This window comes from Stomoxys calcitrans, chromosome 2 (assembly GCF_963082655.1).
Source record: "Stomoxys calcitrans chromosome 2, idStoCalc2.1, whole genome shotgun sequence".
In the NCBI taxonomy this organism is placed as follows: domain Eukaryota; kingdom Metazoa; phylum Arthropoda; class Insecta; order Diptera; family Muscidae; genus Stomoxys; species Stomoxys calcitrans.
The window spans coordinates 193,422,336-193,439,780 of NC_081553.1; the positions used below are offsets into that span (position 1 = coordinate 193,422,336).

At 37.2% G+C, this 17,445-nt stretch overlaps 1 protein-coding gene across 2 annotated transcripts in view; it reads right to left on the reverse strand.

Moving 5' to 3' along the window:
* Window positions 1-1,103: 1,103 nt before the first annotated feature.
* The window catches only part of LOC106088987 (ras-like GTP-binding protein RhoL), a 28,740-nt gene continuing 12,398 nt past the window's right edge, over window positions 1,104-17,445 (reverse strand). The window contains exons 2-3 of one of the 2 annotated variants that reach the window (XM_013254715.2): window positions 2,359-2,601; window positions 1,104-2,287 (exon numbers count right to left, since the gene is read on the reverse strand). In XM_013254715.2, the coding sequence (XP_013110169.1) occupies window positions 1,964-2,287; window positions 2,359-2,601 (567 nt within the window). In that variant the 3' untranslated portion in view covers window positions 1,104-1,963. The remainder of the gene's footprint in view (window positions 2,288-2,358; window positions 2,602-17,445) is intronic. The other variant, XM_013254717.2, reaches the window with a different exon arrangement.

Genomic DNA, 17,445 nt, shown 5'->3' on the forward strand with positions numbered 1-17,445 from the left:
TTATTTTTTATCCGATTTCGCTGAAATTTAAAAAAAGTGAGTAGCTTTAAGCCTACCAACATTTGACCCAAATATGGTTTAAATCGGACTATATATAGATATAGCTGCCATATAGACCGATCTCCCGATAAAGAACTTTTCAACAGTAAGTAGTTTTAGGCCAACAACATTTGACCCAAACACGGTTCAGACCGGACTATATTTAGATATAGCTGCCATATTGACCGATCTGCCGATAAAGGGTCTGAAGCCCATAACAGCTTTATTTTTAAACGATTTCGCTGAAATTTGAAACAGTGAGTAGTTTCAGGCCTCTCAACTACAAACCCATACATGGTTCAGATCGGACTATATTTAGATATAGCCGCCATGTAGACCGATCTCCCGATAAAGGGTCTGAAGGCCATAAAACTTGTTTTTTTAATCCGATTTCGCTGAAATTTGAAACAGTGAGTAGTTTTAGGCCACCCGCCACCCGACCCAAATATGGTAAAAATAAGAATTTAGATATAGCTGTCATATAGACCGACATGCCGGTTAAGGGTCTAAAGCTCATAAAAGCTTTATTTATTTCCCGATTTTGTTGAAATTTGAAGTGCAAAATTCAACAGTGACTTATATTTATAAGACCACTCAATGTCCGTGCCGAATTTGGGTGCATAAGTTATCCAATTTTCATCAGATTGTGACGAAAGGGGGTTTACATATATACCCGAGGTGGTGGGTATCCAAAGTTCGTCCCGGCCGAACTTAATGCCTTTTTACTTGTTTTTGTTTACTTTCATTGTTTTTAGCGATTTCTATTAACTGTGACATTTTCAATCGGCATTTTTTTTTTTTGACAATTATAAGCCTCGTGGGGCCTTTCCACTTAACGTTTTTGTGATCTATTGCTATATATGGTGCATTCTTTTCAACAAATTGTCTTTGCCCTACATAGCATGGAGTTTTAAATATTGCTAAATAGTTTCATAATGTGATTGTGTATATATGACTAGTTTATTTATTATTATAATAATTACATACATGCATAATAGACCGTTTTTCTTAAGCTTTTTGTTTGTTTTATTTGTTTACCTAATATATAGTAGTACATAACATACATACAAAATTAGTGACCTATATTTATATAAATATTTATTTACCATTTTATTTTTTTACTTATTAATATATGGTCGTTTTTCTTTGATTTTTTTACAGATATTGTTTAACTTTTTTTTTTACATTTAAAACAAAAAAAAGAAGAGAAATGGACGTACAAAAAACTTTGGTCAATTTGTGGAAGGAGTCGTGATATGAACAACTTTTAAGAAGAATGAATATACAAAAAAATTTAATGTGACAAAAGGGTCATTTATGCTTATAACAAATATAAAAATGTTTTTTTTTTTTTAATACAAAGATTTGTTCGATAGTAATTTTAAACATTTTTGATTGTTTGATAATCCTGTACTGTTTTAAAAATACATCTAGCAATCGCCCCTTTTCGACAACATCGCATTAATATACAAAAAAATCTCAATTGGAAACCTCATATCGATCGATAACACTTAAAAATTAAATCAACTAATTTAAATAGTAGAAAATGAATGTATCAATTGTTCATAACATAAAGATTAAACTTTTCGTATGAAGGGAAATTCTGTACATGTGGCATATAGAGCCTGAGAATTTCACTATTTGAATGTTTAACTTTCAGGACCACCCCATAAAGGAAACGGAGCAAGCTACATATACAAAGAGAAAATATTAAATAAAATTTTATGAAAAGCAAACAAAAAACAAACTATGGGAAACTATGTTTCCATTACAAATTTAAAAATATATACGTATATAATAATATTGTTATAAAAACATTAAAAACAAATATTAAATTATCATTATGAATTAATAAAATTATTTGTTTATAGACTAAAGTATTCAAAATAAATACTTCCAACCGTCAGCATGGCAGCGGCATCAACTACAGGAAAGTACATTTACGCGGTTTACTTTTTGGTTTCTTTTCCACTGCGCGCACCGCTTCTTCGAATACACTTTCTAAATTCAACTTCTTTTTGGCAGAACATTCAACCAATGAATGAGCATGGATTTCCTTTTTTAAGCGGCGACCCTCAGCTGTGGTAACAAATTTTTCGGAATTGGCCACACGTAAATCGAGCTTGGTACCCACCAAGACTACGGGAACGTTGTTGGAGAAATGTCTAATCTCAGGCCACCATTTACTTTTGATATTTTCAAATGACGCACGACTACTTATGGAATAGCACAAAAGAAAACAGCTGGTCTGTAAATAAAAAAAAGGAGAAGAAAAATGAGCTTCCTTAGATTACAATATACTCCATCGTCTTGACTTACATTTGGATAACTTAAAGGTCGCAATCTTTCATAATCCTCCTGGCCCGCAGTATCCCATAAAGTTAGACTGTATTCTCTGTCATCGACTTTTATTGTGCAGGCATGATTATCGAAAACTGTTGGTATATACTCCTCGGGAAATTCGTTCTGTGTATAAGTGATTAGTAGACAGGTCTTACCAACCATACCATCTCCAACTATGGTAATTTTTAAGGGGCGCACACTATTCGTCATGCTGGTAAGCTGTAAAAAGAGGTAAAAAGGAAAAACTTTAATAACTCGACTCAATTTTGGATTTTTCTGAAAAATTATACAGAACTATAGTAAACAAGTAAGAGCTTGCCAAGTTCGGCCGGGCCGAATCTTGTATACCCTCCACCATGGATCACATATGTCAAGTTCTTTACGCGGTATCTCTTTTTAGGCAAACAAAGAATAATGAATAAGAACTGTTATGCTATTCGTGCTATATCAAATTATAGTCCGATTCGAACTATAAATGAATTGAATGCTGAACATTGTAGAAGTCATTGTGTAATATTTCGGTGCATTCGGATAAGAATGAGCCTTGTAGGAGCTCAAGAAGCAAAATCGGGAGATTGGTTTATATGGGAGCTGTATCGAGCTATAGATCGATTCAGACCATATTGAACACACATGGGAGAAGCCATTGTACAAAATTTCTGCCAAATCGGATTAGAATTTCGCCCTCTAGAGGCTTAAGAAGTCAAGATCCCGATTTACCGATTTGAACCATACTTAGCAAAGTTGTTAGAAGTGATACCAAAACACGTCATGCAAAATTACAGCCAAATCGTACGAAAATTGAGCCCTCTAGGATTTTAGACTAGTCTTGTTTTAATTCAATTTAGTTTCTTCTCTTGAGTGTAATGAAAAAAGCCTTTGAAAATATCACCTATTATCTGTCATCACCTATTATCTGGCAATAGCAAGTGCTGTTGAATATTGATCTTTTGCTATCTGCAAATACAGTCTCATCAAATACTCTACGGTGGGATTGTATATCCTGAATATTTTGTGGTGAATCGATTTCAGTACAGGTTGCCCGTGATTTTCTTTGGGCTATGTCCTACAGTCTCAATTTTCCAAGATGGATTTGGGACCTTATCTGCTGTCTTTTTGCATCCCAAGTCTTTAAGCGAAACCTTAGAAGCGCAGCTTTTATTCGATTCTTAACGCAAATCAGCTCCACCACAACGAAACACATGGCTCACTAATAGAAGGTAATGTCACTTGGTGCCATCAAAATGTGTAGAGGCTCTATTAACATTAAGGATATCAAACAGAGTAAGCAAAACGTGGTATCAACATGGGCAATGCAGGTGCCAGGCTATAGGATGCGCAGCTATAAATCACCATCGTCTACACCACAGGTACAGTCAAGCATGCCAGCATAGCCGCCCTCTGACAAGGGAGGATATTTACCTATTCAGAACGGTTGTGACTATTCCATGTCGCACTGGTGCCCCATTAGACGCGCAAGCAATCAAACCAACATGGCACGATGACTAGGTTGGTTTGAAAAGAGGGTGCGGATATTAATCCGCCCCATGCCACAATGAACACACACCAAAGCCAGTAATCGGGTTGTTGTGGACTCTAAATACTAAAACTTTCCTAGAAAATCTAATCCAGGAATTCCGTACTATTTACAAAATTCCGAATCGTTTTTCATACCCCACCGGTGTCTGTTAGTCACGAAAGCCGGGTAATGACATAGGAAATTCTTCGGTGACTAAGACCTCAATCACTTCTCAGAATACGCCTAACAAGGTCCCAGTTCAGTTCCTTCCAGCAACTAGACCAGAGCAACTTTACCCGATACTGAACCCGATCATGAAGAAGTGAATGCTGCGGAATTTTCGAAACCATATCGAAGAAGTTGCAGTTGCGTCTAGACTAAGGATGAACCGATTGCTTCCTTCTACTTGGTATTTAACCTACAATAAATCTCAGCCAAGGTATTCCTCTGACCTCTTCCTTGCTTCCATTCAGTAATAGCCTCGTCTTATCACAATCCGGATCTCCCTATAGGATTTTCATCGTCACGCCGACCGTTTTGCTGTTCCACGGTGTCACATATGCGTTCGTAGGTCACGCTCTTAACTCGGACTGCGTCGAACCGAAATGCTTGGGGTTAACCATGTTTGTTGACGGCAATCTTGGATTTAAAAGCTCCCTTTATCACTTATTTTGGTTAAATATGTTTTCATACTCAAACCTGTTCAGTGCAAATATGTTCTGCTGAATATAGTGCTGAAAAGACACAGGCCTTAAGGCTGAAAAGACACAGGCCTTAAATTTATTTGAGTTATCGCATAAGTTTTCCTCTCAACGCTTGTGAGAGTAATGACCTTTCGTTTTACTTAAGTTTGTTTTGTGGCATTACCACATGCATAAATATATAAATGTACTACAACATCATACGATCATTGGTATATTCCAAAGAGCATACGATCGTTGGCATACGTAAAGTGTAATTGTGTTGGGAAAGAAATTATTATCATTTTGCTAATTGTTTACCCAACTGAAGTTCTGCGGAATTTCAAATATTTCGCCATATATATGTCAAACCAGTAATTTTACGTCATACTGTAATATGCACACACAACATTCAAAGAAATACGTGGTTCACACAGCTATGTCATTGTGGAAAGACTTAATATTGAATATATGTTAAAGCGTTTTTATAAATTTTTGCTGGAAAATTTGTTATTACAACATAAATAAGCCATTGCACTGTGGTAATGAACCATATAATAGACAGAACTATTGTGTAGTTCAGTTTAAATCATTGTACCGTTACCTATGCTGATGGTCATAATCATTCACAATAGAATCGCATAATAATGGGACCTTTATACATAAGTATTACAATACAATGCTATTTTTATTGTAACATTGCTATGGGTTTGTATGATTGGTAGTCTGGACTATCATTATAAGCTTAAGACAAATGGTTTGCTTCGTCCAAACCTTTACTCCCACAATAATGGAATATAAAATCAATTTGTATCGTTATTTATTAAACAAATAAACAATTGATACTAAATATATAAATATCCAGAAGAAACCACTATACACTGCTTGCAGCGAACATTTTCCCCATGACCTTAACGATTTTAATTGCGACGATTGCTAATCATATAGAACCTCTGTTTGAACTCTCCCCCTCCTTTTGTTGGTAGACAAAAAATGTTATATGATAAGATAAGAGTGGCGAAGAATTATTTCGTATGAAAGCTATGTTAAATGAAAACCAGGGATAAGAGCGTTAAGTTTTTGTTACTATACTACTCTTGCATTATCTTGCTCATATTTGCTCATATTTGTTTGAATTAATGATTTATTCGCTTTGATTAAAATCGTCACTTATTAGTACAAGTGAAGACTATTATGCAAAGTACATATAAGGAATATATCCATGGCATGGAATGTGCACATCTAGAATATTACTACATTGTTTCCGCATTTGTTTAATTGACAATAAACAAGTTATAAATACACAAAAACAAAAAAAGAGAGAGAGACAATAACATTTGATAAACTAACAACTAATGACAATACAGACAGGCCAGCAGAATATTGATCAAGTATTATACTTCGGGGAATTCTAATCTGTAATGATAACTACATATTTAGAGGACACGTGTAAGCTTTTTTTGCGGTTATCATCTCTCTGAGGCGAAGAAATTTCCAAATTAGTTATGGAAATTACTGATAATTACATACTATGTAGCTGAAGGGAATTGCAAGATTAAAATATTTGTGAAGTGCCATCATGGTAACCAAAATAGACCGTTCTGCTACATTTGTAGAAATCGGTGTTATTGCATCCGAGATTGCAGTGTCGGACATTAACGCGCTATTTCTTCTTCGCATAATAAAGAAGAATATCTGAAAACTGGGCTCTTACCTTAATAAAGTACTAACAAATAATGTCTCCATAAAAGGCCACATTTTTCCATGGTCTGACCATAGATTCTGATCTCACAATTAAGAGCTTAAAAGAAAGTACAGCCATATTTATGTTAGGCGTTACGACGAGACCGAGAGACTATGCGCAATGTCCCATGCCCTTGCGGGCATACATATATAAATAAGCCAATGATCGGATGTTGTGCGCATTTTTTAAAGAAACCCAAAAACCACATAAGAGCAATTCACTACAATTCTATGCCCAGATGTTTGTCTTAGTCTGGTATTATTTTCGACATTAACATTCCATTCCGAAAGCCAGGCATTGACATAAGTTCTCTTAAGTTTAGTGGTACTTTTCACATGCGCTGCTTGCCGCCTTATTCTGAGCAAGTTTGTTTGTCCGTAATCCTATGGGTCCCATGTAAACTAAGAAGGTCGTACCGACCTCATTGTTATTCCCCTTCCAATTCTCCCTTAACATTTATCTTTTCTTGTCGCGGGTCATATGGTCTTTGCTGCCCTACTGAGGGCGCCTTCGTTTCAACGTGCATCTCTCGCCCATCACTTTCGGTCCTCATAAACAATGAGTCATAGTCTCGTTATTCGCCATTTCATTCCCTCCGATGCTTTTGGGGCGTGACAACCAAGGTCTTGCTTCCTCAGCCCCCAGCGCTGGTCAGCCATTTATTCCTGACCAGCTTATCGGCAGGCTCGTTCTCTGTCACTCCTTGATGGCTTGCTATTCAGTAGAGCCTGTCAGATTTCCCCGTGGTTTGAGGAAACTCTTTGCATCTCCTAACTATTCTCGACCTCACATGGTCCGACGGCAGAGGTCATTTTAACGTGAAGACTCCTATAAATAGTCCGAGGTTTTGCTTTCTCAACCCAAGAATAAGTGATGTGCCCATAGCCCATTCACAATTATTCTGTTGCTCAAATTTTTTGTTAATTCTATTCGTTGCAATTGGCAGTTTTGCAAAGATTCGGATGAGACATCTGCTATGATCTTAGTGTTTATGCCTTCTATGTCCAAGAAGGCCTTCCAAGTGACGTCTTGTATGCCAAAAATACCACCTGATATACTCAACCACATCATGAAGGCCAATGTCAACCAACTGCGAGTGAAAGGTCGAGAAGGCTTCCAATATACATGACCTGAAATCCAGGGAGTGGAAGAGTGGCCCGGTTTCCATATATCGGGATGAAAACCCTTCTAACCTTCTGCCATACAGAAAAGTTTACTCATAAGCCATACAATATTCAAACTCTTGTACATTATAGTAAAAAATTAAACAGTCCTTACTATTATTAATGTCTTAATAATTCGCTTCTCTACTTGTTAGTCATTATACCCACCACCGAAGGATGGATTTTGACGAAAGGTGGTTTACATATATACCCGAAGTGGTGGGTATCCAAAGATCGGCCCGGCCAAACTTAACGCCTTTTTACTTGTTTTGAAAACAGCTGATGATCATTTTGCCGTCATCATTTGGTTGGTCAGGCACTGTGCTTTCAGAAAATGCTTTATAATTGGCTACAAGCAAATTAAGATAGTATTACATGAACTTAAAACCATTTTTTTTTTACTTTTATAGATAAATTCATACATACGCATTAATTAACTTGGTGACTATGAAATACATAGCAAATAACAATGAAATATTGGCCACAGATACTGAGAGTGTGACCGGTATGTGAACATGAACATGAGCAATAACCATTGTGGAGGCAAGATTGATGATTCATATCAGAGTTTGAAAGCCGATGACTCTTGTTGCTTACTTTTCCTCGTAGAACTCGAGTGATTTGTTTTTGTATTGAAGACAAGTAGTAATAACGTTTGAAAGGGAATTACATTTGCCAATAAATTACCTTTTTAGGTTTTTTTTTTAACAAAATTTTAACTCAACAGCATCTTTAGTGTATCAAAGTCCATCTCCCTGTCTGTCTGAGTGTACTTACTTAATTTAATTCTTCTGCGGTATAGTGGTTTTCTATAGACATTCATTTCATGAATGATGACTCATATTTTCGAAACTTGGGGAAGTCATTTTACGCTGCTTGCTTCATGAGGAAACATCGCAGCATTGTCTTCTTTCATGGAATTTACCTTAGTTTTTATGGAAGCACAAGTGGGAAAGACGATACACTCAATCTCGTATCTCTAACCCAGTGCCGTCAGCTGACAAGCATTCAACATTCTCACAACACTCGATGGCACGGCATGTGCGCATGCGCAATAAAAACAAAAGATGCATATTGGCTTTTGTCCGGTTTTCCAACGTGACCAATATTTCCTGATGGTTATCAATTTTCACTCTCGCAGTGTGTTTGTGAGGTGCAGTTGGCTACGAATGATCAATCTGGGTCTGTTTTTGTTCAGTTCATAACGGTTTGAGTGTGAATTCTGGAAAATCTTGCATGCCTATGGAATGCAACAGGTTTGTTGTGATTTTAAGAGGTTTCCTTGTGGGGTTTCTTTAGCAGTGGCTGGCTGCCATTATGTTTTTGGTTTGAATAATGCATGAGATCGTGTTTGACATGACCTAAATGGATTTTGTGATTGGAAGTCTTATTTCATAGATGTTTTTTTTTGGAATTCGGTCATCAAATGATTTGTCTATTAGAAAAGATTTTAATGTTTTTCCTAACAAAACAGGTTCATTGTTTATGGGCAGAAGAAATCTGGCGGCGAGTTGGCAGTATTGGATTTTCAATAATTAATCGCATTGGCTTTACTTTATCTAATGAAAGTCATTAATTTTCCTCTAAAAACTTTTAATAATTTCCCATTACATTTTAAAAATCAATAAAAGTGCATTAAGTTTTCAGGCCGAATCTTATAACCCTCCAAAACAATCGCGATTGTCAAGTTCTTTGAAAAAATTTTTAAAATATAGGAGATAATTAGGAGCGAATTAGACCAGATTTGCTGGGTATATTGGAAGTCATAACAAAATACTATGTGCAAAACTTCAGCCCAATCGGAAAAAAATTGCGACCTTTAGAGGCTTAAGAAATAAAACTGACAGACCAGTTACATGGACTATATCAGGTTACTGATCTTACTTTATAGAAAATTTATCCCATTAACCGAACTTAGAATAGCGTTCCAGTGCCTCGATCTTCTGTGCTTCTTCTAAAATCTCCGACACCAAGTTTCGAGATGATCTTTCTAGTAGACTTTTTGTCGTCCGGGTTTGCGTGTACCACAGTGTTCGCCTTCAAAAGACTTCTTCGCTGTAGCTTCTTCACTCATTCTAACAATCTGACCTAGCCAACGCTGCCGTTTTATTTTGATGCCAGCCCGAACAATTTCTCGAAATGCCGAGTTGACCAACTTAAGGAATTTTGCACATGATGACATCATTTCAAATTCCAAAGAGTTATCTTTATCCGTTCTGAAATGTCATATTTGTTACTAGTTTTGATCAGTGTGTCATATCTATTCACATCTGCATCTCGTATAATCTTTTCCAGCAGGATATTAAAGAGATCACACCATAAACTGTCTCCTTGTCTGAAAGCCCGTTTGGTATTGAATGGTTCGGAGAGATTCTTTCCAGTTCTTACTATGAAACGAGTATCAGCAAGTGTCGTGTGTTTTTAATTTTGCAGGGATACGAAACCTAGACATGGCTTGAAATACCTTTGAATGTATAGGGCTGTCGAAAGCGGCTTTGTGTCAACGAAGATATGGTAAGAGTTCGCCTATCTTTCTCGGGTCTTTTCTAGGATATCTGTTCTATGGTTGATTTGCCTGGTTTAAAGCCCCATTAATAGGGTCCAATTATATCATTGACTTTAGATTTTAATCTTTCCAACAGTAGACTCGGAAGTATCTTGTATGGAATGGGGAGAAGACTTATTCCTCTGTAGTTGGCTCATTCCATCTTGCCTCTTTTCTTGCATACAGGACATAGTATGGTGAGGTTCCAATCATCGGGTATGCGTTTTACTAGCCTGATCGCACAGACGAGCTGTTGCATACGCCTTATCAGTGTGTCGCCTCCGGTTCAGCTGGCAACCCATCGTTACCTGCTGCCTTGTTGTTCTTCAGTCAGGACACTGCTAGTAATACCTCATTCTGACTAGGACATAAACAATCTAAACCATCACCGGGGATTGGTTCAGCGGGTACAGGATTTCCCTCCATCGTCGCTGTATCAGTTACCAGATTTCCTTCTTTGTCTCTGCAGGATAATGTGGCTGCACCAAAGTCATCGGTTTTATGTTTGATTTTTTGGTAAAATATCCGGACTTCGTTCTGACTCCTGTACATCTCAATTCGCTCACACTCACTTCTTTCCATATCTTTTTATACCCACCACCGAAGATGGGGGTTTATTCATTTTCTCATTCCGTTTGTAACACATCGAAATATCCATTTTCGTCCATCCATCCATCCATATATATTCTTGATAGTCGTAAAAATCTAAGACGATCTAGTCATGTCCGTCCATCTGACCGTCTGTCTGTTGAAATCCTGTTACAGTCTTTGAAAATAGAGACATTGAGCTGAAACTTTGCACAGATAATTTTTTTGTCCATAAGCAGGTTAAGATAGAAGATGGGCTATATCGGACTATATCTTAATATAGCTCCCATATAGACCGATCCGCCGATTTAAGGTCTTGGGACCATAAAAAGCGCATTTATTGTCCGATTTCGCCGAAATTTGGGATAGTGAGTTGTGTTGGGCCCTTCAACATCCTTCTTCAATTTGGCTTAGATCGGTCCAGATTTGGATATAGCTGCCATATAGACCGATCCGCCGATTTAAGGTATTATGCCCATAAAAGCCACATTTATTTACCGATTTTGCTTAAATTTGGGACAGTGAGTTGTGTTATGCCCTTCAACATCTTCTTCAATTTGGCCCAGATCGGTCCAGATTTGGATATAGCTGCCATATAGATCGATCTCTCGATTGAAGGTCTAAGGCCCACAAAAGACGCATTTATTGTACGATTTTGCCGAAATTTGGGACAGTGAGTTGTGTTTGGCCCCTTGACATTTTTCTCCATTTTAGCCAAGATCGGTCCAGATTTGAATATAGCTGCCATATAGACCGATCTCTCGTTTTAAGGTCTTGGACCCATAAAAGGAGCATTTATTGTGCGATTTCGTCGAAATTTGCGACAGTGAGTTGTGTTAGTCGTTTCGACATCCATGTCGTATGTGGTTCAGAACGGTCTATATTTAGATATAGCTACCTAAAAGAACAATATGGGGCCAAAAATTTTGAATTTTTACCGGATTATGATGAAAAGTGGCTTACATAAATACCGAGGTGGTGGTATAAGGCCTTTTACTTGTTTCTTATTGCGAAGTAGACGTTTTTCCTCTCTCCTTTTTTCCCGATACCTCTCTTTCATCTGACGCGTTGCTACTGATTGCAGGGTTGCTCTGTATGCTACATTATTGGGTCCAGTAGCAATTTGACACTCTTGGGTTTCCTGGAGCAGGTTTCTGGCACCTATGTAATAATTGCACTGCAATGGAGTGGGCAATGGGTTTATCAACGGGACCTGCTTTCATCCAACAGCTGGGTCATTCAAGTGGAGTATGACGTTGTCATCTGTTGTGTTTGCAGCTTGAGGTGTCAGATCGTACTTTTCTCGCCGTGCTCAAGCGGGTGCGAACCTTTGGTACAACAAGGTAATGATCAGAATTCACGTTTGCTCCTCGGACCAATCTACGTCTAACACGCTGGATGAATGCCTTCCAACTATTACAACGTGATCAATTTGGTTTCTTACATCTTGGAACAAGCATGTCGCTTGGTGATTTTTCTACCATGTTTTTGCCGCGGTGAAGTCTATTAGCCTCAACCCATTATCGAACGTTATCTCGTGGAGGCTAAATTTTCAGACTGTTGGATCAAAGATATATTCCTTCCCTATCTAAGTATTAAAATCTCACTTTGTAAACACGTTTTCGCAATAACTTCAATAAGTTTGCACATTCATTCTTACACATTATTGAGAGCTGTCCGATTCAAGTTTAAGCTCAATAATAAAGGACCTCTACTTTATAGCCGCGTCCGAACGGCGTGCCGCAGTGCGACACCTCTTTGGAGAGAAGTTTTTACATGGCAAAGTACAGCACAAATGTCACCAGCATTAGGAGGGGATAACTTCCTCCGAAGTTTTTCTGATGTTCTCGCCAGGATTTGAACCCAGGCGCTCAGCCTCATATGCGGACATATTAACCTCTGTGCTACGGTGACCTCTAACCACAGTGGTGGTGTAGGTAAAAAAATGTTTAGCGGTGGTTATTCCATCCTAGTACTGGTGACACTTTTAGGGTATTCTTGGGGAAATTTCCTTTTGCAATCTTTAAATTTAGGACAGAAATGTTTGCAGGGTATGGATTATTTTCAGCAACAGCTAACAATACAGTTCTAACATGCTTAACGATTTCATTAAATATGTAACTTATTCTCTTATATGTTATCTGACATGTTTTGGCTATTATTTGATAATGGTATAAAATTGCTAAGAATTTCTACATATATTCCTATATTACCCATAACCATTTCTATATTACCCTACCTTTATGATGACGAATAATTCTTTTGTATTGACAATCAAACTTTACACACAAAATCATCCATCCATTTTTGTGTTTTTTTTATACAGCAGTCTTCTATACTCCTTTATGAATTGTGATTCATTTGCCTTCGGGAAAAGTTATTCAATTTTAGTGCAGTGAATTTACTTAAGCATTCATTGCTGGACAGAAATGAGTGTGCACATATGTATATCGAAATGACTTCTACCAGGTAAACAAAAAGTTATATGGCAAATTATGCCAAATCCTTATTTAAATTTGTTTAGGAAAAGTATAATTTGAACAAGTAAGAGCGTGCTAAGTTCGGCCGGACCGAATTTTATATACCTTCCACCATGGAACACATTTACAGAGTTCTTTGCGCGTTATGTCTTTTTAGACAAACAAAGAATAATGAATAACAACTGTTATGCTATTGGAGCTATATTAAGTTATAGTCCGATTCGGATCATAAATGAATTGAATGCTAAACATTTTGGAAGTCATTGTGTAATATTTCAGGTCATTCGGATAAGAATTGCACCATGTAGGGGCCCAAGTAGCAAAATCGGAAGATCGGTTTACATGGGAGCTGTATCAAGCTATAGATCGATTCAGACCATATTTCACATGTATATTGAAGGTCATGGGAGAAGCCATTGTACAAAATTTAACCCAAATTGGATAATAACTGCGCCCTCTAGCGGCTCAAGAAGTCAAGATCCAAGATCGGTTTATATGGCAACTATATTAGATTAATTACCGATTTGCGCCAAACTAAGCACAGTTGTTGGAAGACATAACAAAACACCTCATTCAAAATTTCAGCCAAATCGGATGAGAATTGCGCCCTCCAGCAGCTCAGGAAGTCAAGATCCAAGATCGGTTTATATGACAGCTATACCAGGTTATAAACCGATTTGAATCATACTTAACGCAGTTGTTGGAAGTGATACCAAAACACCACGTGCAAAATTACATCCAAATCGGATAAGAATTACGCTCTCTAAAAGCTAAAGAAGTCAAAACCCTAGATCGGTGTATATGGCAACTATATTAAAACATGGACCGATTTGGTCCATTTACAATCCCAACCGATCTATACTAATAAAAAGTATTTGTGCAAAATTTCAAGCGTCTAGCTTTACTCCTTTTAGTCAGTCAGACAGACGGACGGACGGACAGACGGATGGATGGACGATCAAGAATATATTGGGTTGCCCAAAAAGTAATTGCGGATTTTTTAAAAGAAAGTAAATGCATTTTGAATAAAACTTAGAATGAACTTTAATCGAATATACTTTTTTTACACTTTTTTTTCTAAAGCAAGCTAAAAGTAACAGCTGATAACTGACAGAAGAAAGAATGCAATTACAGATTCGCAAGCTATGAAAAAATTTGTCAACACCGACTATATGAAAAATCCGTAATTACTTTTTGGGCAACCCAATATATTCTTTATGGGGTAAAATTGCAAATTTTGGCCATGTACATTCCACTAGGGAACAGGGGCAAACTTCTCACATATCAATGAGTGCAGTCCGATTCACGTTTAAGCTCAATGATAAGGGGCCTCCTTTTTATAGCCGAGACCGAACGCCGCGCCGCAGGGCGACACCTCTTTGGAGAGAAGTTTTACATGGCATAGTACCTCACAAATGTTGCCAGCATTGGTAGGGGAAAACCACCGCTGATTATTTTTTCTGATGGTCTCGCCAGGATTCGAAACCAGGCGTTCCGCGTCATAGGCGGACATGCTAACCTCTGCACTACGGTGGCTTGCTATGGGGTCTTTGACGCATATTTCGAGTTGTTACAAACAGAATGACAAAATTAGTTTACCCCCATCCTATGGTGGAGGGTATAAAAATCTTCTTAAAAGTCAATGATTCATTTCACTTCTATTCTATGACGCAGGCAATTTTTTCTAGTACAATAAGTAAGTCAATTGTACAATTAACGAATTAATTTCACGAGTTTTCGCTAAAAAATATATTTTACTATAGTAGCAAGTCAGTGTTTGCACTCCAGCATCTTGTGATTAGATAGCATTTGCGCCAAACTACAACTCATATCAGCTTATTATGTCAATTCCAAGTCAACGATAAGATTAGATGCGTATGTATGGTCTAGTAGGGTCTATGAAAGAATGGAAAAATATGTTTGTTACACATTTCTTATTTTGGGAGGTGATTTTTTTTCTGATAATACTTGCATAAAAAAACAACGCGCGTGGACATTGCCTGAAGTTTTGGTAATGCTGAATAAAGTTGGTTATAAAAAACAAAAATTTTTAGAAAAGTTTTTCAAAGCACTAAATGATAGTATTTGGATATAGACCGCTCACAATTTGATTACCCGATAACGTTTATTAGCTCATATAAAAGAGGTACTTATTATCCCATCTTGACCCAAATCGATGCATGTGTGCATCTGGCTATAGTAAAGGATTATAAATAAACCCTTAGTGATTGTGGTAACCATCAGTTTTTTTATACCCTCCACCATAGGATGGGGGTATACTAATTTCGTCATTCTGTTTGTAACAACTCGAAATATGCGTCTGAGATCCCATAAAGTATATATACTCTTGATCGTCATCTCATTTGAAGTCGATCTAGCTAGGTCCGTCCGCCCGTCCGTCCGTCTGTCTGTCGAAAACATGCTAACTTTCGAATGAGTAAAGCTAGCCGCTTTAATTTTTGCACAAATACTTTTTATTAGTTTAGGTCGGTTGGGACTGCAAATGGGCCAAATAGGTACATGTTTTGATATAGCTGGGTCTTGACTTCTTGAGCCTCTGAGGGTGCAATTCTCATCCGATTTGACTGAAATTTTGCACATGGTGTTTTGCTATCACTTCCAACAACTGCGCTATGTATGCTTCAAATCGGTTCATATTTTGATATAGCTGTCTTATAAACTAATTTTGGGTTTTGACTGGAGCCTCTAGAGGGCACAATTCTCTTACGTTTTAATTGAAATTTTGCACTTAGTTTTTTTGGTATCACTTCCAAAAACTGTGTTAAGTATGATTCAAATCGATTAATCTGGTATAGCTGTCATATAAACCGATCTTTGATCTTGACTTCTTGAGCCAATAGAGCGCGCAATTCTCATCCGATTTGGCTAAAATGTTGTATGAGGTGCTTTGTTATGACTTCCAATAACTGTGCTAGGTATGGCGCAAATCGGTACATAGCATGATATAGCTGCCTTATAAATCGATCTTTGATCTTGACTTCTTGAGCCTCTAGAGGGCGCAATTATTATCTGAATTGGCTGAAATTTTGTACAACTGCTTCTCCCATGGCCTTTAACATACGTGTCTAATATGGTCTGAATCGATCAATAGCTTGATACAGCTCCCATATAAACCTAACTCTTGTTTTTGCTTCTTAAGACCCTACAAGGCGCAATTCTTATCCGAATGAACTGAAATAATACACAATGACCTTTACAATGTTCAGCATTCATTTATGGTCCGAATAGGATTATAACTTGATATAGCTCCAATAGCATAATAGTTCTTATTCAATATTCTTTGTTTGACTAAAAAGATATACCGCGTATAGAACTCGACAAATGCGATCCATGGTGGTGGGTATATAAGATTCAGCCAGGCCGAACTTAGCACGCTCTTACTTGTTTTTACTTGTTAACTCAGTGATAAGATAAGAAAAGTAGCCAATCAACCGAAACTCCCTTATTTTCACACTTACGCTCTCTCTCTCTCTCTCTTTCTCTAGTACTGCATTGGCACTATAAGAAATTATGTTGACAACTATGACAAACATAAACGAAGAAAACGGAAGTACTTTATCTTATTTATTCTTTGGAGTTTACATTTTGATTTTTAATTCGCCTCGTTCATATTTTCATATTTTACATAATGTAATTAATAACTTACACTACGTTCTGGCTGCAATAAAATTTATTTTAATGTTTTTCTTTTTTTTACTGTTTTATTTTAAAAATTTTATCATTCACAATGTCACAGAACAAGAATAGCAACAATTGCTTGTGGTTTGATTGTGAAAGGTTTTCCTGCAGAGTGAAAAAAGCCAACAACAGATGGAAAAAAATTACAAAACGTTCATAAAAACTGTGGGTGTGACAAGCAAGGAATGAAATGCGATAAGAGTTTGGAAATATGTACAAACGAGTGCATTAAATTGCATAAAGCACAATGATGGCGAAAGAAATAACGGAAATTCTCGGGAACTTTGAGACAGAATTGGATAAAAGAGTGGACATATGTATGTGTGTTGCTTAATTAAAAGACCATTGCAGTTATTTAACAGGGGAGAGGAAGAAGGATGCATGCCTACACTGAAACAAGTAAAAGCGTGCTAAGTTCGGCCGAGCCGAATCTTATATACCCTATACCATAGAACGCATTTGTCGAGTTCTTTTCCCGATATCTCTTTTTAAGAAAACAAAGGATAAAAGAAAAGAATTGCTATAATATTGGAGCTATGTCAAGTTATGGTCCGGTCTGAACTGAATGTTGGAGACCATATTAGACGTCATTGTGCAAAATTTTAGCCAATGCGAGTAAGAATTATGCCCTTTAGGGTCTCAAGA